The sequence below is a fragment of the Halichoerus grypus genome, chromosome 7 (genome assembly GCF_964656455.1).
Source record: "Halichoerus grypus chromosome 7, mHalGry1.hap1.1, whole genome shotgun sequence".
NCBI classification, from domain to species: domain Eukaryota; kingdom Metazoa; phylum Chordata; class Mammalia; order Carnivora; family Phocidae; genus Halichoerus; species Halichoerus grypus.
Genome location: NC_135718.1, coordinates 131,065,970 through 131,093,603, shown reverse-complemented (window position 1 = coordinate 131,093,603; position 27,634 = coordinate 131,065,970). Strand labels below are relative to the sequence as shown.

Genomic DNA, 27,634 nt, shown 5'->3' with positions numbered 1-27,634 from the left:
CTGATTTTGAAGTGTGGTATAAAAACCCATCTGCCTTCCCTTATTCTGATTACGTTTAAGAGGGAACAGTGGTTCTCAGTCTTGAGAGTTTTGTTTCTTCTAAAATATCAGCCATGTGAACCTGTAGCTTGAGAGAGACTGCTCTTTTTTTTTTTTTAAAGATTTTATTTATTTATTTGACAGAGAGAGAGAGATAGCGAGAGCAGGAACACAAGCAGGGGGAGTGGGAGAGGGAGAAGCAGGCTTCCCGCCGAGCAGGGAGCCCGATGCGGGGCTCCATCCCAGGACCCTGGGATCATGACCTGAGCCGAAGGCAAATGCTTAACGACTGAGCCACCCAGGCGCCCCAAGAGAGACCAATCTTTGGGAAATATTTGGTCATTTGTTTCTGAGCTTCATATAAAAGAATCCGTTGTCCATAATGATAACACGCTTATTAAATTTAAAATATTTTATTTCAGGAAAGATACACTTAGATTCGTTTCAATCTTGTTTTCTATATTCTTAAATTAATCATGACACCTTAGATAAAGCCAATGATTCTTCTTTCTAAATTTGTATAAAAAGGAAGGTTTTTTGTTTTTGTTTTTGCTTTTTTTTAAACCACAAGAAAAATACAACTGCTTTCTTTTTTGTCCAGGTCAGTCACTCCCTCCAGCAGTGAGATTGCACATTTAAGTCTGACAGCCATCAAATACTTGTATTTACAGATCGAGTTAAAACGACACCCCTAAGACCATCAGCTTTCAAAAAGAATTTGGATCTGTTTGACTTACAATAAATATGTACCAAACATATGAACAATTTTGAAGCTGCTAATGAGGAGGTTTTAAAAATAAAAATTGCTAACATTGATTACGCTGTTTCTCTGTCAGGCATATAATCGTCGCTTCAAACAAAGTCACTTCATTCTTTCAGAAGTCCTTTGAGGTAGGGTACGTGCTTTTAGAAATGTCACTTAGATTAAAAAAAAAAAAAAAAGCCAGGCCGGAAGAGCATCCGTGATCTCTCTGCCCAGGGCCACACACCAGCTAGAGGGGGAGGCCAGCGCTCCCACCAAGCTCGCTCCCGCCGGGGTCCCATCAGCACACAGGGTGCCGGCAGATGGGACCAACGCTCAGATGTGGGAGACCCCTGTCCGTGTGGGGCACACCGCTTACACCCGTTGCTGAGAACGTGGATCCACTCTCCCTGTTCATACCTGAACGTTCGTACCTACACAGAGAATCTGCAGGTAAACGAATGTACACTCACGGTGATAGCCATTTCACTACTTCCGGACGCCTCAGTGCTCTTAACGCTTTCCAAGCGGCCGGCTGGGGATTCTGTCTGTGTTACTAGAGGATTCGCTCTGGGCAGGAGCGCTCCTCCTCAGTATGCTGCACCGTTTGGATCGCTCGGCAGTCCCAGCTTTTTGTTAAAGGAAACAACTTGACATGGTATAAAGAGCTTTTTTTCCTCTATAAAAGATGGAAAGTTTAAATTAGATATTTTGGAGAAATTCTTAGTGCTGTTTCTACACCTTTTATAAGCGCAGTCAATGTCAGTCAAGAAAAACAGAATCTTCATCCCATTCTCCCAGAAACTTCTGGCCAGTTAGCATTGGTTATCAGCAGTGGTATGCAGGTGGATGTTTAACAATGGGCTCTGTGGGCGGGGGCGGGGGCGGGGGGAGAAGAAAAGCCAGGATAGCCTTTGCCGGCTTCTGTGGGGTGAATGCTCCCAGGTGGCTGATCTCCAGCCACCAAACACATTATCGGGGAAAGTGCTGTTGGAAAGAGATGCTCAGAAGCGCACCTTTCTACTCTACAGATACAATACACATAAAAAACCTCAAGGAAGTGATGAGTTTTGAGTGGTTATGACCTTTGTTTTTAATGTAATTAATTATAAGTTTCTATAATTCCATTTTGAACGATGGCTGTGTTTAACAACCAGCTCTCGAAATGAAATTTTAACCAGCTTTTATAAGCGAGTCTGAGCTAGCCCAGCACACCAGTGAATTAGTGTCCCAAAGGTAGCAAGATTTAACCTTTCCTTTTCATGTTTTAGATGTTAAATGAACTACCGCTAGCAACAACTGGAATTTGAGGGACTTTGGACTCTCAAAAAGTAAAAAGCACATACATCCTTTGAGCATGCCAGGGAATAACTTGGGGTTTGTTTTTGACCAATTTAAAATATATCTACATCTAGCCATGATCATTGAACTTTACAATTTCAACTTATTCTTCCAAACTCCAACTAAAAGTGATCTTCAAACCCAGGCAGGGTGTGGTCCATGCAAGAGGTGGCCAATGGAGTGAAGCGTACGGCTGTCTTCTTCCTTCCCTTCTGGGTGTCCTGGACAGCTCTGACCAAAGATCCAAACCAGGGAAGAGGAAGGGAACTTGAATATCCATCCAGTAAACTTCTAATGATTTGCCCTGGGAGGATCCAGGTTCCCAGAAGTCAATTTAATCTCATCTACTCAACCAAGGATTAGCGGAGAAGATCCGAGCCAAGGCGTGGAGAGATGGGCCTCCACTGCCTCCCCCGATTGTCTCGAACACTTGGGTCTGTGTTGGTGCCCAAGAGCCTGGCGGTCTTCGCCGGCCCCCTTCACCCAGCTTTACCTCTGGTAGCACTCTGAGCTTTCCATTCCTAGGGCTTTGTCCTGGGTAGGAACTACGAAAGAAAAAACAGGTAGCGTGTTTTAGCAGCTCTGACCTGCAGCAATTATTCCTTCTGAGCGTTTACCAGGCTTTTGTTTCTCTGCCATTTTATGGCCCCGCAGGGAGCCAAGTCGAAAGTCAGACTTACTAGCTCTGGCAAACCATTGGTGGAGGGAGTTTGTTCAGACTAGTGTCTAGGGCTTGGGGAATAGAGGTTTCTTTTTGTCTCCCAGGAATAGGGAACTCAGTAGGTGTTACTCATTGCATATTCAGCAAACATTTCTCAAACCTAAATGAAGGCTCCATGCTGAGTGCTACGCTAGGTACCAACCACCTCGGGGAGCAAGGCTATAGTCAGTGCAGACTGGGGGGCGGGGGGGCATTGTTCTTCTGGGCCTTTAAACTGAGTGGCCACCTGAGAAAGAGAGGACTGCAGGTACCCGTTCCTTCCACTTTTTTGGTGATTTTTTTTTTTTCTTTTATGGAAAGGATGAGGGCTCCGCCTGCGCACCTTCTCTTAAGAACTGGCTCCATGCACAGCTGATCCACTTGCTAGGACTTTGAGATCTCTGGGCAGAAAGGGAGGCAGGGAGGCTCAGGGGTATGAAAATAGCTTTGGGACTCCCCCTGCCTGGGGTCTCCAGGAATGAGACTATTCTTAGGAGGCATCTCTGCCCTGAAGGAGCTTTCCTTTGCCACTTGGCCTGAAGGACCTCTTTTTGAAAAAGAAATCTGGACTAGAGTCAAAATCCTAAACTGCAAAGAGATGGCCAATTAGGCTTCTGGGCGGCGTTCCAGCCAAGGAGGCAGACTCTGCCTTTCAGGGCCCCACACGGGCTGGAAAGAGATTCTTGGCCCGTGGTCCCATGGCATGGTGGGACACAGGAAGCCAAGTTCACAATCCATGCCCCTCTCCTAATGGAGAAACCATGAGTCAGCCTATCCCATTCCCTCCTGCCCTAAGAGTCCAGCACAGACAATCGCATGGCAAAGCAGGAAGAGGGGAAAAGGAAGCTGTAGAAAAATAAACATTTCCTTGCATTATACTTGGAACAGAATAGCATTTGTGGTGTGCTAAGATCTACAGTATCTCCCCCCGCCCCCAGCTCTGTTTTCCTCCTCTTGTGTAGACACAGATTCTTTCCTTACCTGATGAGAGTCCAGGGTGCATCCTGTGGAAAAACAGGAGCAAGATATAGAAGGTGAAAGCCAAGCAACCAAAGATCACGCCACAGACCAGGAAACTATAGCTGCCCTGAGCCTGGAATATCTGCCAAAGGGGAAAACAGACACAGGCCATCAAAACCTCACATGAAGGTGTGTGTTGCAGGAAGCAGGTTTCTCTGACCCCTGGCAGGTTTCTCAGTCGGGTTGCGGCCCATCACACCGATAGGCAGGACCATGGGTAGGAGAGACGTCTTGGCCTCGCTTCCAGGTTATGTTTCTGGAGGAGGCAGAACTCCTGCTCTGAGACAGGGGGCTGGACCCCATGACCCCAGCAGTCCCTGCTAGCTCTTGTCTGGAACCTTCTGAAAATCTCCATATCTTCCTCAAAACACTGAGCATACTGTTTCTATACCCACAAGGCGTAACCAGAACTTTGCAAAGGATTTTATATATATTATTTTATCATGGAAAATGGAAGTATAGGCCAAGGTGGCTTATGGAACCCCCATGGACCCATCACCTGACTTTAACAATTAGCACCAACTTCCTCTGTACCCCTCTCGCCCTCCCACTCCTTCCCTGCACTAGATCACACAGAAGCAAACCCCAGACATCACGTCATTTTGATGCAGCCCTTCCCCCTCAGGGCAGGGCACCAGAAGAGGGAAGGAGGGTTGTGATTAGGGGCATGCCGGAGATTGAGAGACCTAGGTTTGAATGTCCTGTCACTTATTAGAAGTAGAACTGACTGAGGGCAAGTTGCTAATTTATCTGACTTTCAATATCCCCCTTTGTAAAAAGGGGATTGACAATATATGCCTTAGAGTCAATAAAAAGCAGATGTATTTTTTTTTTCCTGGTGAACAGATGAGACATGGGTCTATCTGAAGAGAAGTGGGACGGCTGGCCCTTGATCGGGGCAGGACTTGGGCAGGACAGCTGGGCCCCGTGGAGGGTGGCCAAAGGCTAGGAGAGGCGGGGTAGGGATGGGAGGTTGAGAAGGGGTGGGAAATGAACTCCGGACTGCGCTCAATCCCATCCCAGGCTCTGGGAGCTAACGGACATTCCCACGGGGCCCTGCTGGCCCTGCTCCCAGACAGGCCTTGTGTTTGTGTTGGACTACACCATACATCCCTTCACATCTCCAAGTCCCACATTCAGAAGCTCAGCTTTCAAAGCTGACTCAGAAGCAGAAACAGGTAACAGACCAAGGGGGCCCTGCTCCTGGGCGGGATCCTCAGGGAAGGGAGAGTGTGGGTTCAGAAGGTGGCCGGCTGCATCTTCCCGCCTGCTCGGAGGGGTGCTTCCCAAATGCTGGCCCCTTCCCCTAGAGTTTCCCCACATACCGAACCAACCAGCATCTGGAGGACCATCTCGCCAATTCCTGCCCCCGTCACCAGCACCGTGGTCGCACAGCCTAACCCAAAGAGAAGGATTTGGGTTAGTAGATGCAAGTTAAGGAGACAGAAGTCAGCTGGTATCACCCCAGTTATTTCTGGGAAGACTCTGGAAAAGGCTATGACGGCCTAAGAGGACTACTTCGAATTCCTTAGATTTCTCAGGCTCTAGTCCTTAACTTTGCTTTGGGAATGCTTAGGTTCTGCTGTTACTATGTTTGCACTGTTCTAGAACCTTCAAGTACTCAGGCTTGTCTTCAGAGTGGATTCCAAGTTGCTCAGCCTGGCATTAGGAAGGATCCTTCCCAATCTGACTGCCACCTGCCTTTCCAGAAAGCTTTCCTGACCTGCTCCGGGACTGGCCCGGCGCTTCACTGCCCCGCCGCCCCTCTGCTCACTCCGGCAACGTGGCACAGACCTCCCGAGCACACGCTTCCGAGTCAGCCTCGGGTCCCGGGCCCGGCGGTGTCAGCTACTGGCCGTGTGACCTTAGGCCCCTTCTCCCCCTTCTCTAGGCCTCGGTTTCCTTCTGTAAAATGGACACGAACACCTTCTCCACAGGGTTACCCCGTGGGAAGTCCGATGCAGTACAGGGAAGTGCTTAGCCTCATGCAGGTGCACAGGGAACCCTCGAAACCCCACCAGCTGTCTGCCTCACCCCTTCAACGCTGCCCTCAGGATAGTCCCCAGGCTTTCCTGGGGTTTGCAGGGCCCTTTATAACCCTTCCCTGCAGAGAGCTCAGACACCTCTCACCCCTGCTCACAATCTACCCTCCATGCCCTCCAGCCGGGAGAAAGCACCCCGCTTCCTGCCCCTGCACACTTCTGCTCAAGCCAGGTTCTGACGCCTGCGTTCACTGCCTCCTGAGCGTGCCTCCCCTCTCCTCTGCATCTGCCAAGCTCCTGTTCATCTTCTAAGTTCCTCCTTTAGACCTCCTCCAGTAATCGCCCCCAGGCTCTAAACCTGCATTAAGTTGCTCTTTGCCAGTTTCCGTCGGCCCCTCCGCCTTTCTCCAGGTTCCCCACTTCTGTCTGCAGGGCAGCCTTCTCCGCGGGGCTACACGCCCACGAGACAGGACTGGGCCTTGGATTTTAGCTCAGTGGCCAACATATGGTAGGTGCTTAGTGTTTTTGTTTGTTTGTTTGTTTTTTAAAGATTTTATTTACTTATTTGACAGAGTGAGAGATAGCGAGAGCAGGAACACAAGCAGGGGGAGTGGGAGAGGGAGAAGCAGGCTTCCTGCCAAGCAGGGAGCCCGATGTGGGGCTCGATCCCAAGACCCTGGGATCATGACCTGAGCCGAAGGCAGACGCTTAACGACTGAGCCACCCAGGCGCCTGGTGCTTAGTGTTTTTTGAATAAAGCAGAGATCAGGGGCGCCTGGGTGGCTCAGTAGCTAAGCGTCTGCCTTCGGCTCAGGTCATGATCCCAGGGTCCTGGAATCGAGCCCTGCATCAGGCTCCTTGCATCAGGCTCCCTGCATCAGGCTCCATGCATCGGGCTCCCTGCTCCGCGGGAAGCCTGCTTCTGCCTCTCCCACTCCCCCTGCTTGTGTTCCCTCTCTAGCTGTGTCTCTCTCTGTCAAATATATAAATAAAATCTTTTCTTTTAAAAAAAAAAAAAAGCAGAGATCATCATTGCTGACTACGGGCTTCAAGATCTTCTTTTGGACTGGCTTACATTTCTATCTCTCTCTGCCTTTGCTGTTAACATTGTTCACAGCCCCGCCCCACCCTTCCCTGGAATGCCTTTCCTTTTTCCTTCTGCCTTTCCAAAACCTGGGCCAGCTCCTATCGCATCAACTCCGTGAAGCTACGTGTGGATTCAACATTGGTCACTCCCTTCTCTGAATTCCAGTAGCACCCATGTCTATTCCACTCATTCATTCAAAAACCCTCCAGTACTTTCTGGGCATCAGGTACTGAGCTGAACACCGAGAGTATTCTGATGACTAGAGTTACCATACAGATTGAGCACCTGTGAGGCTAAAGTCAAGTGTTCTACATTTCCTCCAATGCACAAACAATCCTACAGGTAGGTATGCGCGTCCCCATTTTGTAGACGAGGAAACCGAGGCTCAGAAAGGGGAAGAAAAGGGAATCGTGCAAGGTCACAAAGCCCGAAAGTGTGCAGGCAGGACTGACTTTCTGGTGCCCGCAATGGAGCACGTCGTCGAGGAGAGGACACAGATAACATAGGTACAGAAGTCTTGAGGCAGGTACAAAGGGGAGGGGTACAATTTTCCAGGGGCTTCAGAGAAGCTTCCAGAAGGGGTGGAGAGGGAGGGGCGGAGTAGAGTGGGCACTCCAGGCAGAGAATAGCGGGTCATTGACCATGGCTAGCAGGCCCTGAGTGGCAGTGGGGTGAGAGGAGGTGCGAGAAAGGAAAAGAGCCCCACAGGAAGTCACGAAGGCTGTGACCGGCTCTGTGTTTCACGCGGACCCCTCTGCAGCAGTGTGGGGGATGGCCTCCCAAGTGGCCCCACCCTGGCTGCACTTCAGAGCCCCCAGCGCCCCGGTCCCGTCCGTTCCATCGGACGTGTGGAAACAAAGCCCAGGCCTTGGGGTTTGTTAAAAGCGCTCCAGGCGATTGTAATGTGGGAGCAGCACTGAGAACCACAGAGGGAGGCAAATGCGGAAGGGACAGGCCAAGATCTGCCAAAGCAGGGATGGAGGTGATCAGAAACTGGGAAAAGCTGGGCACCTTGAAGTATTCCAAGCAGGCACGTGATGGGAAAGGCCTGAACTAAGGCAGGGATGCCGAGAGAGAGGAGGATAGATTTGAGCGATCATTTGCAGGCAGAATCAACCAATACCAATTGTTATTATTATTATTATTATTTTTAAAGATTTTATTTATTTATTTGATAGAGAGAGAGAGAGACACAGCGAGAGAGGGAACACAAGCAGGAGGAGCAGGAGAGGGAGAAGCAGGCTTCCCGCCAAGCAGGGAACCCGATGCGGGGCTCGATCCCGGACCCCGCCCGGCATCATGACCTGAGTGGAAGGCAGACGCTTAACGACTGAGCCACCCAGGCGCCCCACCAATTGTTATTATTATTATTGTTATTACACTCTAACATTTGGCTTAGTTCATTCATTAATTTCATTTTAAAGTAGGCTCTACGCCCAAGGCGGGGCTTGAACTCACCACCCGGAGGTCAGGAGTCGCATGCTGTATGGGCGGAGCCAGCCAGGAGCTCCTATACTCTAATACTGGTTGACCACTTAGAACTCTGGGATCTTCCGTGTGACATGGGACGCCAACGTTATTTCACTGCTTCACTTACTCACTTGGGGTTTGGAGATCATCCTTAGATTTCAAGGATCCAGGCCTCCCGCCTCTTGTTACTGTGGGGAGCTGAGTTGGTTTTAGCTCTAATGGCTCGGGCCACCCCGCGCCTCCTACACCCATTTCCCCAACTCCTCCCCTAAAGAAATCACTCCTCTTCAACACTGGTTTTCTGACACCCGAGGGCACTCTAGTGACTTCTAAGGGTAATGTCAAATGTTCAAAACGTAATTATTTTTAATTAACTCATTTAAAAAAAGGATCTTTGCTATAGAAAGGGAGGGAGATTAGTGGAGAGAATTTGAGGTTTCTGACATCAAAGAACCCCATCGTCACAGGCCCGAGTCAAGCGTGGAGCCGCTGTTCTATTCCTCTAGGCTTCCAAAAACATCCACGGGCGCAGCAAAGCAAGGAGGTACTATTACTGATAAGGTATCAACCCCTTTCCTAGGCCATCCTTTCCCTGTGCCACTCTGCTGCTCTTTGGACTTGGAATTCCCAGCACACCGTGTTACACCAAATGCCAGCGCTGGGTCAGGGGACGTTACCACGGGGGGAAAAGAAGACAGGAAAGAGAAGCTTACTGCTTCTCAGGGGCCTGAAATCACGTGACACAGGTAGACCGCTGAATGGGGAAAGCCACGTGGGTCAGAAGAGGCCCACCTGGGAAGCGGTTCCCGGCAGGGTCAGGAGGGGAGCGTGCATTTCTGGGGAGGGCGCAGGGCAGTGATGGAGCTGGAATATACCACAGGAAGACCGGGGCAGGGGCGGGGGGACGCTCGTGGCTCTGCGCCCCTGCACACCCACCTTTGTACTGCAGAATGTCCTCCGTGTAGGCTAGCATGCTGGGGAAGGTGCTGCTGAGGAACAGGCCCAGGCTGGCTGTCCCCACGAACAGGAAGGCGACGTTGTAGGAGAAAACGAGAAGCACCAGGAACGTCATCACCACGCCGACCTTTAACAGCAGAGATGGAGGCTATTAGCAATTGGGAAAAGCTGGGCCTCAGGCTCCTGACTTGGAAAGGTCCACGCTGACCCCGGAGCGGCGCTGTGTGACCAGGACGCCTCCCTGTGGACTCTGTGGGGACTGCACCTTCCCCAGCCTCATCTCCGCGGAGGAAGCCCCGGAACGGAAGACTGCGGACGGGGGTGGGCAGGAGCCGCCCAGACAGCCAGGCAGATGGCCTTCCGTCCACACTTAAGGAGCGCTTGGCCAGGCCGTGCTGCCTGTCCCCAAGGTCTTGTCTGTGAGCGCGGGGAATCCCAGCCAAGCCATCAGCTCTCTGCCCTCCACTCCTCATGAAGATGAGCTGCTTTTCTTGCCCTAAAAGCCATGAGTTGGCAGAGGAAGTCCAGGGTAGCAGGAGAGGCCTCCAGGGCTGGGGTGGGGGTGGGGGTGGGGTGGCGGTGGGGGGCGGGGTCCCCACCCTCTGGGGATGCAGGCGGACCTTCCAGGGAGAGGGTCGGTGGCTGGGGCAGTCTGGCACCCCCCAGCTTCAGTTCAGACTCCAACCTGCGAGCAGATGCCAACCTGTGGTTAGAGGCCCCCAGGATGGGCTCAGGGGCCAGAGATCTTTCTAGTTCAGAAAGGGTCTCTGTCACATGGGCATATTTTTGTTAAATCACGCTTTTCCTAAATTCCTTAAAAATGTTTTTATGTCAGCATTGAATAATTTTTATGCAAAACGCCGCTGGGAAGAAACTCAGGCAGCTGGGGTCTGGAGGCAGAAGACCCAGGTGTAAGTACCAAGTCTGGGGCTTTGAAGTCCTTGATATCTCTGATTTGAGCCCCCGAGTCTGCAAAATGGGTTACCAAAGCTACCCTGGAGAGTGGTGGAGAAATGATAGCAACGCAGGGGCTCTTAAACTGTGACTCTTTAGACAACGATCAGTCCTAGTGTTTGTGTGTTTTGAGTTTTCCTTAATGTCTCCAGACATAAGGATCTTCCACAGAAAACCAGGGCTTTCAGGTAAAAATCTCCTGGGTGAGTACCTCTGTTTCTAAAAAAAAAAAAAAAAAAAAGAGAGATAAAATTCTAGAGCAGAGAGCTAGAAGGTGTGAAAGAAACCACATCCAGGGGCGCCTGGGTGGCTCAGTTGTTAAGCGTCTGCCTCCAGCTCAGGTCATGATCCCCCAGGGTCCTGGGATCGAGCCCCACGTCGGGCTCCCTGCTCAGCGGGAAGCCTGCTTCTCCCTCTCCCACTCCCCCTGCTTGTGTTCCCTCTCTCGCTGTGTCTCTCTCTGTCAAATAAATAAATAAAATCTTTAAAAAAAAAAAAAAGAAAAGAAACCACATCCAGCCCCACCCGCACCCTGGCCAATTGACAGATGAATGGAGCCCGAGTGGAGGGAGGAGGGAAGGGACGGTCACCCTCCCCAGTCACCCTCCCCAGCAGATCCCAGGGACCTGCTCCAGCTAGAGGAACGAAGCCAGGGATTGCAACCCGTGAGCCCCCTACCCTTCACCTTTCTTTACCAGCCCCTCAATCTCTGCTGGGAGATCTCTCCGTCTCAGACTGAGACTCAGAGGCCTTGTCAGCAGAGTTGCTGCCCTAGGGAGGGGGCCACGGCAAATGGCGGCTGAAGGGGACAAACACTCTTCCCAATGGAAAGCGAAAGATTTCTCTCATGCAGTAAAAATGCGAAAGCAGTAGACACATTTAAGGTTCCAAATATAATGTATTTCTTTGGCACAGAAAATGGCCCCATAGCCTCACTGCTCTTTCTTCCTCCTCTGCTTAATCTTTAAATGTTGGCGCGGCCCCAGCCCCTCCTGGCTCTTCTTTGTCTGCATTCCCTGTTGGTCCAGCGTCATGCTTTCAAATATCTCTATGCCCAGACTCTTAAATCCATCCCTTCAGCCACGACCTGTGTCCAGAGCTCCAGACTTGCACGTAATACTGCCCCTTTGGTAGGTGACAGGCTAACCGACACGGTGGTCCAGACAGAACTTGGCCTTTCCTCCCCCAGAATGACTCCCCCCCCATCAGTGAATGGCATCCCCACCCACCCAGCAGACAGGCCCTGTAACTAAGGTAGTCCTGATTCCTTATTCCCTCCCCTCCTACATTCAAGCCAAGGGCAAGTCCTATCCACTCCATCCACAAAATGTTGTAGACTCTTGTACTTCTCCAAACCCGTCTCTGAGCACCCTCATCTACCTCTCGTGCCTGGACTGTAAGAGGGGCTCCTCATCATCTTCCTGCTTGACTCTTGCCCCTCCTAGATCGACTCTCCCCCCAGGACAGGGGAGTGTGCTTTTGAAATACAAAGCAGATCATGTCCATTCTCTGCTTAACACCTTCTGAAGGCCTGCCTTTCTCCTGCTTTGAATACAACCCCAAACCTGGCTTACAAGACCTTGCCGGATCTAGCCCCCATATCTGCTGCCCCAACCTGTCTTCTTTGCTCCCTGTCGCTGACCCTGCCCACTGTGCTCCCACCCAGTTAACTCTCCCCGAGGGCCTTTCAACCAGCAGTGCTCTCTGCCTGGACCACCTCCACTCCTCATGGCACTGGAATCTTCTTGAGAGTCAGCTCCCAACTGATATGCCTGGGGCGGGACCAGGGCTTTGAAGATACTGCTCTGCTCCCCTCCTGCCACCTGGCCACCCCATTTTCAAACCAGACATTTGCAGGCAAGCCATGAAGAGTCACCCTAAAAATCTCCAGACTTGGGGGAGTTTGAAAAACACCTCGCTTCTTTTAGCCTGGGTGACAGAAGACTGAGCATGCCCAGGGCCAACTGCAACTCCACCAAGCAGCCCTCCTCCCACTCAGCCTGCTTCCCACCTGCCACCCAACCTCATCCTGACCCTCCCCTGCCCATCTTCTTCCCTAGCTGGCTGTAAGCTCCGAGGCAGAGACTCCCCCTGCGGCTCCCCACAGGCCCTGCAGGAACTGCATATTCATTCACCAGGAAGTGGTTGTGGAGACCCAGGAGAACAGAGAGCACGGTGACTGTTAATTTAAACATGAGAGGACGGCTCAGAAGAAGTCACAGTGACTACGGGACAGTCACTGGGCAGGTGCAGCGCCAGGGAACTCACTCAGGGCTGTTGAACGGTAATCCTGATGGGGTGCCCCCCAAAGGCAGCTGAAAAGCCCTGAAAACGATCCAGACGCCAAGGCTCCTCTCCGCACCCCGAGTCAGAATCTCTGGGGGAGGGGCCTGGGAATCTGTATTTTCCAAAAGCTTCGCTAATATATTTGGGAGTGTCTAGGATAGTGTTTTCCCAGACTTGCTCGATGACACAAACCCCCTGGGGTGTTGGTTAAACATACAGATTGCTAGGTTCCCTCCCCTGGACATTCTGGTTCATGAAGTCTGGGCTGGGCCCGGGAATCTGAGTTTCTTTTTAAAAACAAGCAGTCCAGGTACATTTTTTATCATCAGTGCCTAAATCATGTGGGGGCTTCAGCTGCTCTTCTCCCCCCAGACACAGAGTCCCACCCCACCGTCCTCTGTCTAAGCAGCTGACCTTAGGTCCCTCAGAGGCTGGCCACCAGCAGTGCACGTACCCTGACTCTTCTCCACCCCAGGACTTGAGGAGTCTTGCTCCTTCCCTGGGGCACCACCTTGGCCTCCTCTTCCCAGCTTCACACTCCATTCTCCACTGCTCTCCATCCCCATTCCCATCCCGGGGCCTTCCTCTCTGACAATGGGATCTGCCCAGACCCCTCCTCACAGACTTCTTCCCTTTCTCCTCTGCCTACACACAGGCTCCTTTCAGACAGAACTCTCTCCAGCTCAGAAATATTTGCAATAGTCACACCTCCACTTCTCATCTGCCTCTCCCTCTTGAGTTTGGCTTCTACCCATACTATCTCCCATCTATGGTGAACCGAAATTTCTTTCTTAGAGGTCATCAACCAGCACAAGGCCAAGTATAAAGTCCTTTCTTGGAGCTCATGGTCTCTGATCTCTGTAGCCCTAGCATTATTTCCTGACCCCCTTTCCGCTGGAAACTCAACCCAAGGAAGTACTTTTTGACAGTGGATTGGGCTACCAGGAGAGGGAGCGAGTTCCCCATCACTGCAGGTATTTAAGCAGACTGTGGACTCCCTGGAGGAGACATTAGAGAGGTGATTGGAGCCCTGGAGGGAGGATGGGCTAGATGACCTTACAGGAATCTGTGATCTAGACCCTTTGTCTTAGATGGTGACATAGACACACATGAGGTGGAAGATCTGAGCCTGCTGCTGGGGCCTTCCAGGCAGGCTGCTTCCCTGAGTGCCATCCGACATTCTAGTCTGGCTACTAAGAGTCATCTGGGAGAGTTTCCAAATGCAGATTCTGAGGCTCCAGCCCCAAGATGGTGATTCCGAAGGCCAGGGGATCCCTGGCCTCCGCTGGCCGTGGGGCTCTGACCAGCTGGGCGTCAAGGTGACACAGGAGGACCAAGGCCAGCACCTGCTTCACTTGTACTCTTGGCAGGTTGTGCACTGGGATCTGTTCCTCTCACAGCACTAACCACCTCCTACAGCCCCTTTCTTTTATGGGTACAAAATCAGAGGCCCAGAGAGGAAAAGGATGGGCTCCACCTTCTAGATTTCCATCCCTTCCTCACCAGCATCTCTCGCTTCTGCTCTCCTCCCTCTACTACATTCCCACCCTGTTGGCAGAGTCCAGTCCCGAGCAAATGTCCTGGGGCAGTGGTAGGGTCAGGAGTGAATAGTCCTCCTGCGTTTCCAAGAAGAGAAAGGAGACCACTTACCACATTGATGAAAACCATGGTGGCTGGCTTCACTTTGGAGGAGATGGGAATGGAGATGAGCCGACCCAGGGTGATGAAGCCCCAGAAGAGGCTGGGGAGGTAACCAGCCACCTTGTGCCCCACAGAGAGCGGTTTCTCCACTGCATAGCTGTACACAAAGGCTGAGTACTCCCCCTGTGGAGAGACACGCCCTGCTGAGCACACCTGCAGGGCAGCTGGACCCTCAGAAAAGGAAACCCAGGTTGGGGGCAGGGGAGCTGAGGGCCGAGGACGGACTGGTCCTGCTCCGAGAGGCTCCATAAAAGGGGGGCTTGGAGCCAGGGTCACACGACACACGCAGGCCTGAGCTGAGGATAGGACCTATGGAGCTTATGGACTGCGCCTGCCCAGAGGTGCAGGCCTAGGGGTGCGGTGGTGGGGTCGGGGGAGAAGGGGCCCCGAGAGGTCTGGGCATATGGGCACTGCTCCCCATCCCTCAGCCAGAGCAGACTTCTACTACATGTCTTATTTATGAGGATTCCACAGAAGGTCTTTGTTGAAGGAAGGGTACTAGAGCTGAAAAAAAGGGGTGTAAGAGTGTCTCATTTGACAGATGAGGGAGCAGCGAGAAGTGAGCTGCCCGAGGTCACACCGAGAGTTGGAAGTCAACCAGTGCCAGCACGAGTATTTTCCACTGGCTCATCTGTTTCTTAGGGCCTTCTCTTTGGAGAGTCCCTGATATGGCCATCAATTAATCAATCAGCCATTCAAAAGGATCCTGCTCTAATCCTAAGAGACTTCTGGGAAAAGACACTAACTAGTGTAACAGAGCTCACTAGCAGAATACAGAGCTGGGTCGAGGTCCTGCCTATAGTTTGTTTACAACATGGCTTGAGAAGCCTGGGTTTGGAATGTGTTCCAGGAAGCGGAGTGCCCTCGGGTTTACATGGCAGGACCTCTACCTGGAGGAATAGGGCCCTGCCCCTTTACTTATTTATTTTTTTTAAAAGATTTATTTATTTGAGAGAGAGTGTGTGTGCAAGCGGTGGGAAGGGGGAGGGCCAGAGGGAGAGGGAGAAGCAGGCTCCCCACTGAGCAGGGAGGCCAACGAAGGGCTGGAGCCCAGGACCCCAGGATCGTGACCTGAGCTGAAAGCAGACGCTTCACCGACTGAGCCACCCAGGCGCCCCTGGGCTCTGCCCCTTAAAAAAAAATGTGGGTAGCCCACCCTTGGTAACAAACCAGAGAAGCCGCTAGCCACAGAGTTAAGGAAAAGAAAGACAATGGGCTGGGACAGAAGACCCTAGTACCAAGGGGCTGCGAACAACACTGCCGTCTCCCCCAGGACTTTTATTTAGCGTAAATGTTTGAATCAACTGTACTAAAGGTGAGGTCTCTAGGAAACCTGATGCCTCACTCTTTCTCTTGCTACCCCCAGCTGGAGTCTCAGGAGAGGAGGGCAGGCTCACCGTCATCCCGTCGGTCATGAACAGGACCAGGGCTGCTGTGATGTGGATGGCGAAGAACGAATAAGGGGCCCCTTTGAAGTTCTTCCTCTGGCAGCAGCTGAACAGGTCCTCATGGCCTGGAGGAGACACAAGGGCAGGGGTGAGTCTCAGCTCCTGCTCCCTCCCCTCTGCAGGCCCAGGGGAAGCGGCTGGCAGGTAGAGAGCCTGGCAGAATGGGGGCCACGTCCGCCTCCCACCTTCTACTAGCTTCCAACCACCTGTTAGGGACAGCCCCCGTCCATCTCAGTCCCGGTGGAAGCAAGACTCTGAGAGATCCGGTAACTTGGCCCAGGTCACACAGGCTGGCTTAGGCAGAACGGAGGCTGGAGCCAGAAGCCTGCCTTCCCCACGCTTTCGGCCGGCTCGCTCCAGCCCCTGCCCCGCGAGACCATCAGTGCCCACGGCTTGTTTCCAGCCACCATTGCCTGGAATCTACGATCACCCTCCAGGGGAAGGGGTCACCAGGGAAGCCTCGGTGTGGGGCCGTGGGCGGGAAAGTTCACTAGGGCCCCCACCTGGGTGTGGCTGAAACTTTGGGGGTAGGGAGGAGGCATCTTCCTTCTCAGGAGGTTGTGTCTCCAGGGCGAGCTCATCTGCAGACAGCAGCAGGGGTCTCCTCTGAGGACAGCAGGCCAGCAGCCGCTCTTTGGACAGCAGAAACAGCACGGCCATGGGCACCGGGAGCTGCGGGGCGGGCAGAGGGTCAGGAGAGCCCTGTGGCTGTCAGGCTGGCCCCTCCCCGTGCCCGGCCCACTGCAGACACCTCCACACGGTCGAACGGCATGTGTCCGCCCAGTCCTGATGGAAGGCAGCTCTTTTCCAAGGATGTCCACCTAAGGGCTGTCCCCGGCTAATGCCACCAGGTATATTGACCCAGGGCTGACTGGTTGAATTGCGGCCCAACCTTAACCACATCCGTTTTCCTAAAGACAGCGCCTTGTCACATGCAAAACTTGGACTCACACCAGGCCTCTGGTATGGGAGAGGTGCCCGAGATAAACTCGTTTCTAAGATCCTTATCCTGAACGGTGCCCCCACACTCCTTCATGCTGCTAGATCACGTGACACTTTATGACAGTTTGCTTTTGTTGATTATCCCCATTTTCCAGATGGGGCGACTGAGGCTCAAAGTTACCGCTTAGTCATAACCTGTTACAATGGGAGGAGACCATTGTAAGGTAGAGGGCCTGGCCGAATGGGTCTGTAAGCTACAGACCCAGAGAGCGTTGGTGCCTGGGCACAGGGCTGACATGGGGCAGAGCTGGACTGGAGCCCGGGTGCCCTGACTCTGTCCGGGGCCGACGCCCCCTCGGGGCTTGTCTGGGTGCTGTTACACCCGGGGAGGTACAGAGCCTGTCCTCAGGCCTCGCATCCAAACTGGAAAGCTGAGACACGCGCTGCTTTTGACCGCAAGATGTGTGCTCCGAGCCACACGCACACACCAGCCATTGGGCCCTGCCCTGCTATTTACACTAAGCCGCTCGGGTTTCATGAGCCCCCAGAGCAATGACAAATGTCTCCTGCCTTTGCGGTTGCCTAGAGAAGCCTCTGCCGCCTCCCTCAGGTGCCTGGCCTGCATCTAACCACCCTCGCTGCCAGGAAGCTCTTCATCAAGCCCGACCTCTGCCCTTCCTGCCGCAACTTCATCCCGGTTCCTTTCGCTCAGGAAAGAGAGGAAACCCGGGGAGCTGCGGAGGCTCCCCACACGCCCCTGGGCCCCACCGGCCTGACGGGCAAGGCCGCTGTGGACGTGGGAGGCAGCAGGGCCCGTGTGGCGCTGAGGGGGGTCTCCCCGTCCCTGGGGGCAGGCTGGCGCACCGGGGCATTTTCCCGGGGGTCCCCCACCCCGAAATACCAGCCCATGCTAACACCTCCCTGCGGGCACCTTGGGAGCCTCCCTCCCCACTCGAAGATGCATCCAGGTCAGACATGCCTGGGCAGCACCGCACAGCAGGCCCGAGTGGGAGGAGACGACCCCCGCGGCCCTCAGGAGTCTGGGTCTGACGGGGGAGACCAGCCCTCCCTCCAGTCCGATGGGGGAAACAGGAAACCCTCACGCGGAGGCCTGCCTCGGCAGAGTGCCTGAGTGAAGGCCAAGGCGAAACAGCTGTAAAGAGCCTGGTCACTGCGAGCGGGGCTTTCCAGGGAGGCGGGTGGTGGGAAGGACTTCTCGGAGGGTGGGCTGCTGTGGCCCAGTTAGAACACACCCTGCCTTTGTAAGACGCCCATTCGGAGGAGGCAAGCTCCACCTTCAAAGTCAGAGAGCGCTGGGTGGGGTGTGTGTGTGTGTGTGATGTGTGTGTGTGTGTGTGTGTGTGTGTGCGTAAAGTCAGAGAGCGCTGGGTGGGGTGTGTGTGTGTGTGTGTGTGCGTGTGTGCGTAAAGTCAGAGAGCGCTGGGTGGTGTGTGTGTGTGTGTGTGTGTGTGTGTGTGTGTGTGTGTGTATGCGTACCCACAAGCATGCACAGCCCCATTCTCTTCTGTGGTGGACTGTTTATCTTCAGAAACAAACCAGTATAAAAAGTCCGGACATCCTGCAGCAAACAAAGTGCCTCCAGTCTGCACCTCGTGGGGCAAGAGAAAACAGACCTCCGCTTAAACTGGACCTTCCGGCTTCCCGGTCCCGGCGTCTCAGCTTCGACATTGTACGGACAGTGCTCCTGCCCCTCGCAGGTCCCCCCTTGGCAGCCACAGGCCCAAAGCTGTATTGTTTCCAAAGCAATGATCGGCAGGGGCAGCAAATGGAAAGAGCAAGAGAGGGGCGTGGGGTTTTGAGAGCCCCGAGGGAAGATTCTGGTACACCGAAAGTTAGAGGAGAAGAAAGGAAAAATGAGCACTGACTCTGGGGCAGCAGGAAGGGGGTCTGTGCGGGGAGTCAGGATTCCAGCCTGGCCAGTGTCTTCCTAGACACTTCTCAGGCCCTTGAGCCAGGGACGGTTAACCACCCCCCACCCCCGCTCTGCTGCTCCGTGGGACCCCTCTCAGTGCGATATACGCCGCATCGCTTTGAAGCCCAACGGCAGCTGGGTGCCTGAACCCAGCCTGCCTGCCTCTGGAGGGGTGACGAGTCTGCCCGGAGCCAACTGAGGCCCTAAGTCATGACAAACCATGTGGTGCCTCCACCCCACAGCCAGGCAAATTGTCCCTGGGAATACTCGGTCCACACCCCCAGCCCAGGCGACAGTGCTTCCCAAGCTGGAGAGAGGGCAGGGATGTCTCCCCACCTGTGCCTCTGGCCCCAGCCTGGGCTCCTGGAGGGACGAGGGGGCACCTGTCTTGGGTTGCAGAACACCAGGGGTTTCCAACCAGAGACAGAGTCAGACTGACAGGGGAGGATGAGAGCTGGGGTGCAGAGCGGCCTCAGTAACTGACCCGGTCACAGTGAGTGGTCTCTCCACTCTACTCCACGGCAGTCTTGGTGTGGGCAGGATCCCTCTGAGGTGATCTTGTTCATGCCCTGGCCTCCACAGGAGCCCACCTCACAGCAGGGCACAGGGGAATCCCACCGGCGATTAAGGGCCCCAGGGAAGAGCCCGACATGTCCTGCAGGGTTCTGTCCCAGGATCTACTTCATCTGGCTTTGGAGGAAAAGAGCTGGTTTCCCGTGGAGTCTCAGATAGCTTGAAAGTGGACCCTGATTCCATTGTGCTAAACCTGCTCGCGGCTTTATCTCCCTTGAGATCACCATCATGGATTGTCACAACCAAGGACCTTCGAGTCGATCTCCTGTGACCCCCTTCGCCTTCAGTTTTCCCATTCCCTTGCCGTCCCGAGGGCGCCCTTCAGGCCAGCACATTGCTCCGAATCAGAAGACTCCACACTGGGAGCTGGTATGGACTGGCAGGTGTGACTGTCCACTTGTCCCCACCCAGCCCTGCCCTCGTGGCACTCACATTGATCAGGGCCATGATCCAGAAGGCATACGACACGCGGGTCCCTGTTCCATCCTGTGGAGGCAGCCTGGAGAGCGACTGGTTGGACCACCGCCATGCCTGAGCATGGTGCTGGCCCAGGACCCTGGACGCATGGAAGAGGTGACTGCCCGAGGTGCTGTTGGCCGTGCCGTTGGCAGGCAAGCAGCCGGCCTCAGACAGGAAGGGGTCGGCAATCAGGGGGCTCAGCAGAGCGCCGAAGCCCACAAAGAAATGGAGAACCTGGGGAGCGCAGAGAAGCGGTATGGGTGTGTGTGGGGGGGATGGCTCAGGCTTCCTACCCCATCCCCCACTTTGTGTCCCGTCTGGGGAGCCCCTGCGTGGCCCTAGAGTGGGGAGCAACAGGGAAGCAGGAGAGGTGAGGAGAGAAGTTCCTCTCAACCACCTTCTTGGCCTGAGCTAACTTGGGGATTGATAAAGGGAAGGGCTGGACAGGAAGAGGGGCAAGGAGACGAGAAAACAGCAAGCCCTCCCATCCTGCCATCACGGGCACTCTCAGTTTACAAAGACACCTAGCCCCGGGGAGGGGGCCGGGAGAGGAGACCAGGGCCCAGGCAGCTCCCCGTGGCCTCCCACCCCCCAGCCCCATGCCCGCGCGTGGGCTCACCTGGAGGAAGATGGCCGAGTCCTTCTGGTAGATCCTCACCAGCTGCATGTTGGCCACGGTGTCGATGCAGCCCATGGCTAGGCCCGCCAGCGCCATGACGGAGGCCAGCACCTTCACGTCTCGACATAAGGGAATGACAGCAAACACCAGGGAGATGGCCAGGGAAGACGTGAAGAGGGCCCAGAGTGACTGGGCCAGGCTGCAGTAGCAGAGGGCTGAGGTCAGTGGAGGGGCCTGTGGCCTTCAAATACAGAGCCCTCTCCTTGTCCTGCCGGCGCTGGGCAGCCTCGGGGAAGCCTCTGGTAGAAGCGGGGAGGGGGCTGCGGAAGGAGCTCTGTCATTAGCTAGGGGCTTGCCGGCGAGATGTTTCTCGTGCCCCCGGTCTTCTCAGGTAGCAATCCCTACCTCACGGCGGGGCTGTAAGAGCTCAGGAGACTGTGTGAGGTGGCACAGGACACGCACTAAACAGGGCAACTGCTACTGTTCAGCCTATAAGCAATTTTAAATTGTTTACTTAGAGGGGCGCCTGGCTGGCTCAGTCGGTAGAGTCATGAGACCCTTGATCTTGGGGTTGCGAGTTCGAGCCCCACGCTGGGTGGAAAGGTGACTTAAAAATAAAATCTTTAAAATAATAAATAAATAGTTTACTTATAAACTATTGTATACAAAGATATTTCTGTCCATCATGGATGTGCGAGGGGCATCTGCTTCGAGCATCTCCAGGATCCTGTGTCATCTGCGCAGAACTGTGGAGATGGGACCCGGGGTGGAACCCGAACCCCTACCCTCACCAACTGGGCTGCAATGCGCTCTCCCCACACAGGAATGGCAAAACGGCCAGACCCTTCGCAGGTGCCAACTAAGCCACCTGAACCAAAGCCCACAGCCAAACACCCCCCCCCCCCGCCCCGGCCCTTGGGCAGAGATCTTGGCTCTGCAAGTTTCTGGAAGGGAGGCCCTGTGGTTGTCCCCAATGAGGGGTGTCTGGGAGGTGACCTTCCTGCAGAGGAGCTCAAAACAGGCAGGCTGAGGGCCTGTTCCCCGTGAGTGAGTGAGTGAGTGAGTGAGTGAGTGAATGGAACGTCTAGGGCTCTGTCAGGGTCTTGTTGGTACACCCTACCTATTAAACAGACTCTGAGAAAGGATGCCTTGTGTTTTCTGGAACCACTCTGAAAGGCTAATGTGGGTGAAGGACACTGGGTAGCAAGAAGGTTCTGGGGATGCCTGGCTGGCTCAGTTGGCAGAACGTACTACTCTTGATCTCAGAGTTGTGAGCTGAAGCACCACATTGGGCGTGGAGCCTACTTAAAAAAAAAAAGGTTCTGGAAGAGAGAGGTTATAAAGGAAATTTATCAGATTATGAAAAGTTGTTCTGGCAGCTAGACCTGGTGAGGTGGCAAGGGCGTGTGGCAAGAAGACCTGAGTTACCAGCACATTAAGGAAAAGAGGGAGGCCCCCAGGAGAGCTCTCAGTTACGTCTTTCCCCAGAAGGTCTTGCTTCTGACCCCCGTGGCTCTCTGCTTCTCCTTTTGGCCCATCTTTGATTAAATCCTTTATCAGAAGGCTTCTGCTGATAGCAATAGTTCTTTATTTTCTCTTTTCTTGCTTCCAGGCTGATCTGCTGGGGAGATCACTGATCATGACCCCTGCCTGTTCCCAACTCTGTGTGAGCAGGGAGGGGGGACTCCCTCCACCCTTGCCACTAGGAGAAGGACAGGGAGGGTGGTGTCACAGGGAGACCTGTTCAGGTCTCTCCCGGCCCCCGTTCCCCCTGGCACCCTTGCTCTGTGGGTCCACAGAACTGACAGCCTGGGTGGCCCACTGAGCTTCATGCATTTCTGCCTCCTGCAACCTGGCCTCGAGTCTCCCTTTGCTCCCTGGCATCTGGCACAGAGGGGATGCCCACATCTCCACAGGTGATGAAAATGGCAGGCTTCTCATGACTGCTTGCTCTCTCTTTGCCTTTCCTTTGCCTGCACAAGATGGACTAGGCAGCCTCCTGGCAGGCCTGACTTCAGGGATAGCAAGAGGGTCCTCTCTCACCCCCTCAACTATTCTCCCCATTGAGCTGGCACATGGGATGGGGTGACCTTTCCACCACCTCGCTCACCACTCTGCGGCAAAGCATGAATGTCCCAAGTCAAGTGCTCAGACTCTCTTGAAGAGTTAACACATTATCATTGTTGCCCTGAAAAACCTGCAGGGCCATCCTGGTGGCTCAGTTGGTTAAGTGTCTGCCTTCAGCTCAGGCCCTGATCTCAGGGTCCTGGGATCGAGAGCCCTCTTCAGGCTCAGTGAAGAGTCTGTTGTTCCCCTCTCTCCCTCTGTCCCCCCCGAACCCCCCCCAACCACACTCTTGCTCTCAAAAAACAACAACAACAACAACAACAAAACAGCCCTGTAGCAAAGTCCTGAGGGAAAGGGACCTGGGATCGGCAAGTGAGAAGTGAAGGAGAGCTGTGAGAAAGGAAAATGACAACTAACATTTGTTTACAGGCCCAAGGCGATAGGCTTTGCAACTGTGCCTATTGGACCCACAAGTAAACTAAGGCTGAGAGAGCCTAAGAAAGTAGCTGACATTCTGGACTCAAACAAACCCAGGTCTTCGTCTTGATAATCCCCAGGCCATGTGGCTTTTCCATGGAGGAGAGAGAGAGAGAGAGAGAGAGAGAGAGAGGGAGTGTGTGTGTGTGTGTGTGTGTGTGTGTGAAAGGGCTGGTGCTGGGCCACAGACCCCGCCAGGCCGGAGAGGGGGGCGGCCAGGAGGGAGCAGGAGACCAGAGTCTGCAGAGCCTGGAACGGCAGGCTTGGGAAGCAGCGGTGAACAGCTGTGGTGGCTGGAACATGAGCCCCCAGGGGTCCCTCTGCGGGTGTTCCGGCAGCTCCAAACCCTTCCTATGATAACTGCTGGCTCCGAAGCCAGCTTCCCAAGGCGTCTGCGGCAGCCTGTCCACTGCGGGCCCCGTGCCTGGCCCCCGTGCTGGGCCCTGTGCTTGGCCCGGAGCTGCTGTTCCCTCCGGGGGTGCTGGCCATTGCCGCTCAAATGAGAAAAGTGCTTGAGGAAGGCTTGCCTCGTCACCCCACACGGAACGGCCGGGAGACTTAGGGGGCTGATGCGGCAGTCGTGGGGGGTGACACAGAGACAGTTGGAGGCAGAGACAGAGGCCAGAGATAAAGCCTTAGTTTGGGCCGGAATGGCAGTGGAGAAGCAGGAGGCTGGGGAAGGGATGGAGAAGGGGCACGGTCGCGGTGGGCTGCCCTGTCTCGGCCTCTCCTCTCCCCCCATTTGCACCTTCTCACCTTGTCGTTCTGGAGAAGACACTCGATGCCCACAGGGAAGATTTGTGTTCCCAGGCTCAGGGACAGGCAGGAAGGGATGAGAAAACAGAAAGCGGAGCCTGGAGGGAAACTGGCACCTCCTGCCAAGCCCTGGGGCATGATTTGAACCTGGCACCTACCAGCTGGGGCTGCGGAGGGCGAAGCCCATCTTGGGCCTGCGGCTCCTGGGCACCGGGGGATGGAGACGTGTTGTGTTTCCATCCCAGCAACTGCCTGCCCTCCCCAGTTGCTTCAGGAGGGCTGCACTGGGCATTCCAAAACTCAGCCTGAACACATTTCTTTAGAATGGCATACTGCTGCCAAGGGAAAAGAAGTCCCAGATACATCCCAGAGCCAGACTGAAATATACTAATTGGCTTGGTCACTTAATGGTTTGGTCAACGGCCCCTTCCAGGAATGTGGGTAATTGAAAATGAGGGAATAATCATGTCAAAACAGCTTTGGCAGCACGAATGTAGTAGGATGTATAATCGGACTGGTCCTAGAGCATAAAAATGTCAAATCACTATGTTGTACACTTGAAACTGATACAATACGTATGTCAACTATACTTCAGCTGAAAATTAAAAATTAAAAAAAAAAAGAGAAAAGACTGGTCCTAGACCTAATTCTGCCACTTCCCCATGGGTGGCTTGGGGCAAGGCATTTACACACAGCCCCTCTGAGCCTTTAGGGGTGAATACCTAGCTCCTTTATGAAATGGGGATAGTAAGCTCTACCTCCTGAGGCTGCCAAGTGCAGTCAGTGTGATGTTACAGTGTTTTGCTCACTCCCTGGGATCTTCCCCTGGCCACCGGCAGCCCCCCCTCCCCGATGCTCCCCTCCCCCCTGCCAGCCACCGGGCCCCGGGACGTATGCTCCGCAGCCCCGGATTCCCCAGCCAGGTCGGGCCTCTGTTCCTAGTGCAGAGCGTGCTGGTCTGGGGTGACCGTGGGACGGTGGTCCGGGAACTGCTACAGTGGCAGCGAGGACCCACCCGTCATTTCATAGATCAGGAGCCGAGCCCAGACAGGGGAAGAGAGTCAGGATCCAGTTTTTGACTCCGAGTCCAGGCGAAGGCCAGCATTGTGTCATTGATCTTCCTTCCCATGGTCCTGGGCTCAGAGGTTAATTCAAGCCAATGAGAGAGGGAGGCCCCACTCCCCCCAAGGCCTGGGGAAGTGCAGGAACAGGTGCAGGAACAGCTCAGACAGGTTAAGGAACCCTTCCTGGGGGAAGCCTGAGAAATGTCCAAGTTACTCATTGATGGCCCCATGTGGAAGGTGAGATGGGGGAGGGAGAGCCTCGTGGTGCCTGTCCCACCAGTCTGCTGTGTGACCTTGAGCGTGCTGCTGACCCTGTCGGCCCATGTGCTCTGCTTTACCCAGAGGGTACACGTGATCACCTTGACTTGGCCTTGCCGGGGTGCTGGCTCTGGCCCTCCTGGTTCCGTGATAAGAGGAGGGGCTGCTTGGCTCCACACCAGGGGAAGGGCTAAAGCAGTAAGATGTCAGCCAGTCCATCGTGCCCTCCACTCCCCGGGCTGGGGAAAAATGCTGCTGAGGACCAGCCCCTTGCCACCTCGATGTGAGGGACCCCAGGGTGAGCACTGACATGCTCACAGTCTTGCCTCAGGTCATCCCCACCCTGATCATCTTCCTGGAGGGGCCAGGGAAGAGAAGTGCCCAGAACCCAGGAAGAGTCAGAGGCACCCCTGGCCCCTCCCCACCCCAAAAGGAGTCAGGGCACCCCCTGGGAGCTTGGGCAGGCTGCAGACTACAGCTCAGGCTGCCCAACGGGGATGGGACGACTCAGACTGAGGGGGCCAGGGGAAGGCCCCCCTCTAACCGGTCACTCCCACAGTGACACCCCAGCTTGCTCAGGGCCCTGTGTTAAGGCTGGGGAGACTCAGAGGGAGCAGCAAGAAAGCCTGTCTTTGGGGAGATCCCAACCTAAGGCAGGACTCAGGCCCTGTTAGACTCGGATTGGGGCTGCCCCCTGTGTGTGACCACACTCCTGGCCCGCGGGGTGCTGGCCTTGCAGGGAGCACTTCCCCCGCCCCCCATGCTGGATGTTTGCAGCTCCACCCGCCTAGAACCCCTCTCCTCCAGTTACTCGCAGGCATGGTTCCCTCCTGTCATTCAGGTGGCAGCTCAAATGTCCCCTCCTCAGAGCAGCCTTCCCTGACCCACCTGGTGAAAGTAACCTCTCAACTCCGTTACTCTCCATCCCCACCCTGCTTCATGTCCTTCATTTCACTGACATCTGTTCAAAGTGTGTGATTCAGTGGTTTTTCGTATGTTCAGAGCTGTGAACGCATCACTACAATCTGAGTTTAGGGCACTGCCCTCACCCAGAGAGAAACCCTGTACCCACCGGCAGTCACTCGCCATTCCTTCTCCATATGCTAGGAACCTACTACTCTACTCTCTATATCTATAGATTTTCCCCTTCTGGGCTTTCACAGAAATGGAACCATATAGCATGAGGTCTTTTGTGGCTGGCTCCTTCCCCTTTGCATGATGTTTTCAAGGTTCCCCCATGCTGTAGTGTGCATAAGAACCTCATTGCTTTTTCTGGCTGAATACTATTGCACTGTATAGATGTACTACATTTTATTTGTCCATCCATCCATCGATGAACATCTGGTCGGCTTCCACTTTTTGGCTATTATGAATAATGCTGCTATAAACATTCCTGTACAAGGTTTTGTGTTGACATGTTTTCGGTTCTTTGAGGCATATACCTAGGAGTGGCTTTGCTGGGTCATATGGTAACTCCCAGGCTGAGGTGAGTTTTTAAAGCCAGAATCCCGTCTGGGGCCAGACCCCCAGTAGGCTTTCAGCCCAGGTTTGCTGCACACTGAAACACAGACAAGCTGCTTCAGGGAGAGGCAGAGTCTTTCTAGATGGGAGACCAACCAGGGCTCAGCTCAGAGGACGAAACTGGCTTTTGTATTGCTTTCCCGGTACTTCAGGGGGCCAGCATCTTGGGGAAGCAGGTTTGACAGCAGCCTGGGAAGCCTTGCATGGAAGGAAGACTGGGTTGCATGCAATAGGCAGGAGAGAATCAGAGCCAGGTCTTGGGCAGGGCAGCACTTGCAGGAATGAGGAAAATTAGAGGTAGAGAAGGAGACAGTGAGTAGGGTAGAGGGGAAGAACTCAAGCCTGCAATTAAGAGGGTACATGCAGGGGAGAGGCCAAGGTGAGGCTGGGAGAAGGCTGAGGAAGGTCTGAAAGCCATTTATCTACCCTGATGTCCTTGAGATAAAGGGGTCTCCCAAACTGCCCAAGGTGGTTAGACAGGTCCCCAAGAAACTGGGGGAAAAAAAACACCTAACCTTTTATCCAAATAGCCGTTTCTCTTTCCGATCTGGCAAAGCACATACCTATACACCCTGCCAGCCAGGTGACTTTGTGTTCTTCTCTTCTCTGAATGGCCCCCTGCTCCTGATAAGCAAGATTTTTTTTTTTTTTTTAAGATTTTTACTTATTTATTTGACAGACAGAGAGAGAGAAAGTACAAGCAGGGGGAGCGGCAGGCAGAGGGAAAGGGAGAAGCAGACTTCCCACTGAGCAAGGAGCCCGATGTGGGGCTCGATCCCAGGACCCCAGGATCAAAACCCGAGCCGAAGGCAGATGCTTAGCCGACTGAGCCACCCAGGCGCCCCAAGCAAGATATTTCTAAGGGAATCCTAGTCCAGATTCTTCTGACCCTAATTGCACTCATCTCCCTCTTGGCCTGCACATGGTGGTTTCCTTCAAGATCTCTGTCTGTGCTGGAAGCTAGGGGTGGGGGGTGGGGGTGGTAGGGGGGGACTGATCCTACCCTGAGCAGAGAGCTCCTGTCCTGTTCTGTCCCACTCTAACATCCAAGGCTGTCCACGCACAGACCCTTCAATGCATGTCCCTATGGAGGCGTCCAGAAACCCTCTTCAGCCCTGGTCCTCAGCCTGGGCCAAGCAGTAGGCAGGACGTGACTTGGGCTGCCCATGCCTCTCCCTCGAGTCTGTCCACAGCAGCAGGCTCTTGACATTTGTTAAAGCAACGCTGCCACCGCCCCC

General features: G+C 54.1%; 1 protein-coding gene across 2 annotated transcripts in view; it reads right to left on the bottom strand.

Moving 5' to 3' along the window:
- Nucleotides 1–433: 433 nt before the first annotated feature.
- The window catches only part of SLC60A1 (solute carrier family 60 member 1), a 30,205-nt gene continuing 3,004 nt past the window's right edge, over nucleotides 434–27,634 (bottom strand). The window contains exons 2-10 of one of the 2 annotated variants that reach the window (XM_078078305.1): nucleotides 20,254–20,452; nucleotides 19,608–19,868; nucleotides 16,231–16,399; nucleotides 15,677–15,792; nucleotides 14,229–14,402; nucleotides 9,318–9,465; nucleotides 5,168–5,238; nucleotides 3,804–3,826; nucleotides 434–2,667 (exon numbers count right to left, since the gene is read on the bottom strand). In XM_078078305.1, coding sequence (XP_077934431.1) covers nucleotides 2,463–2,667; nucleotides 3,804–3,826; nucleotides 5,168–5,238; nucleotides 9,318–9,465; nucleotides 14,229–14,402; nucleotides 15,677–15,792; nucleotides 16,231–16,399; nucleotides 19,608–19,868; nucleotides 20,254–20,452 — 1,366 coding nt within the window. In that variant the 3' untranslated portion in view covers nucleotides 434–2,462. Of the gene's footprint in view, nucleotides 2,668–3,803; nucleotides 3,925–5,167; nucleotides 5,239–9,317; nucleotides 9,466–14,228; nucleotides 14,403–15,676; nucleotides 15,793–16,230; nucleotides 16,400–19,607; nucleotides 19,869–20,253; nucleotides 20,453–27,634 lie in introns of both variants that reach the window. The other variant, XM_078078306.1, reaches the window with a different exon arrangement.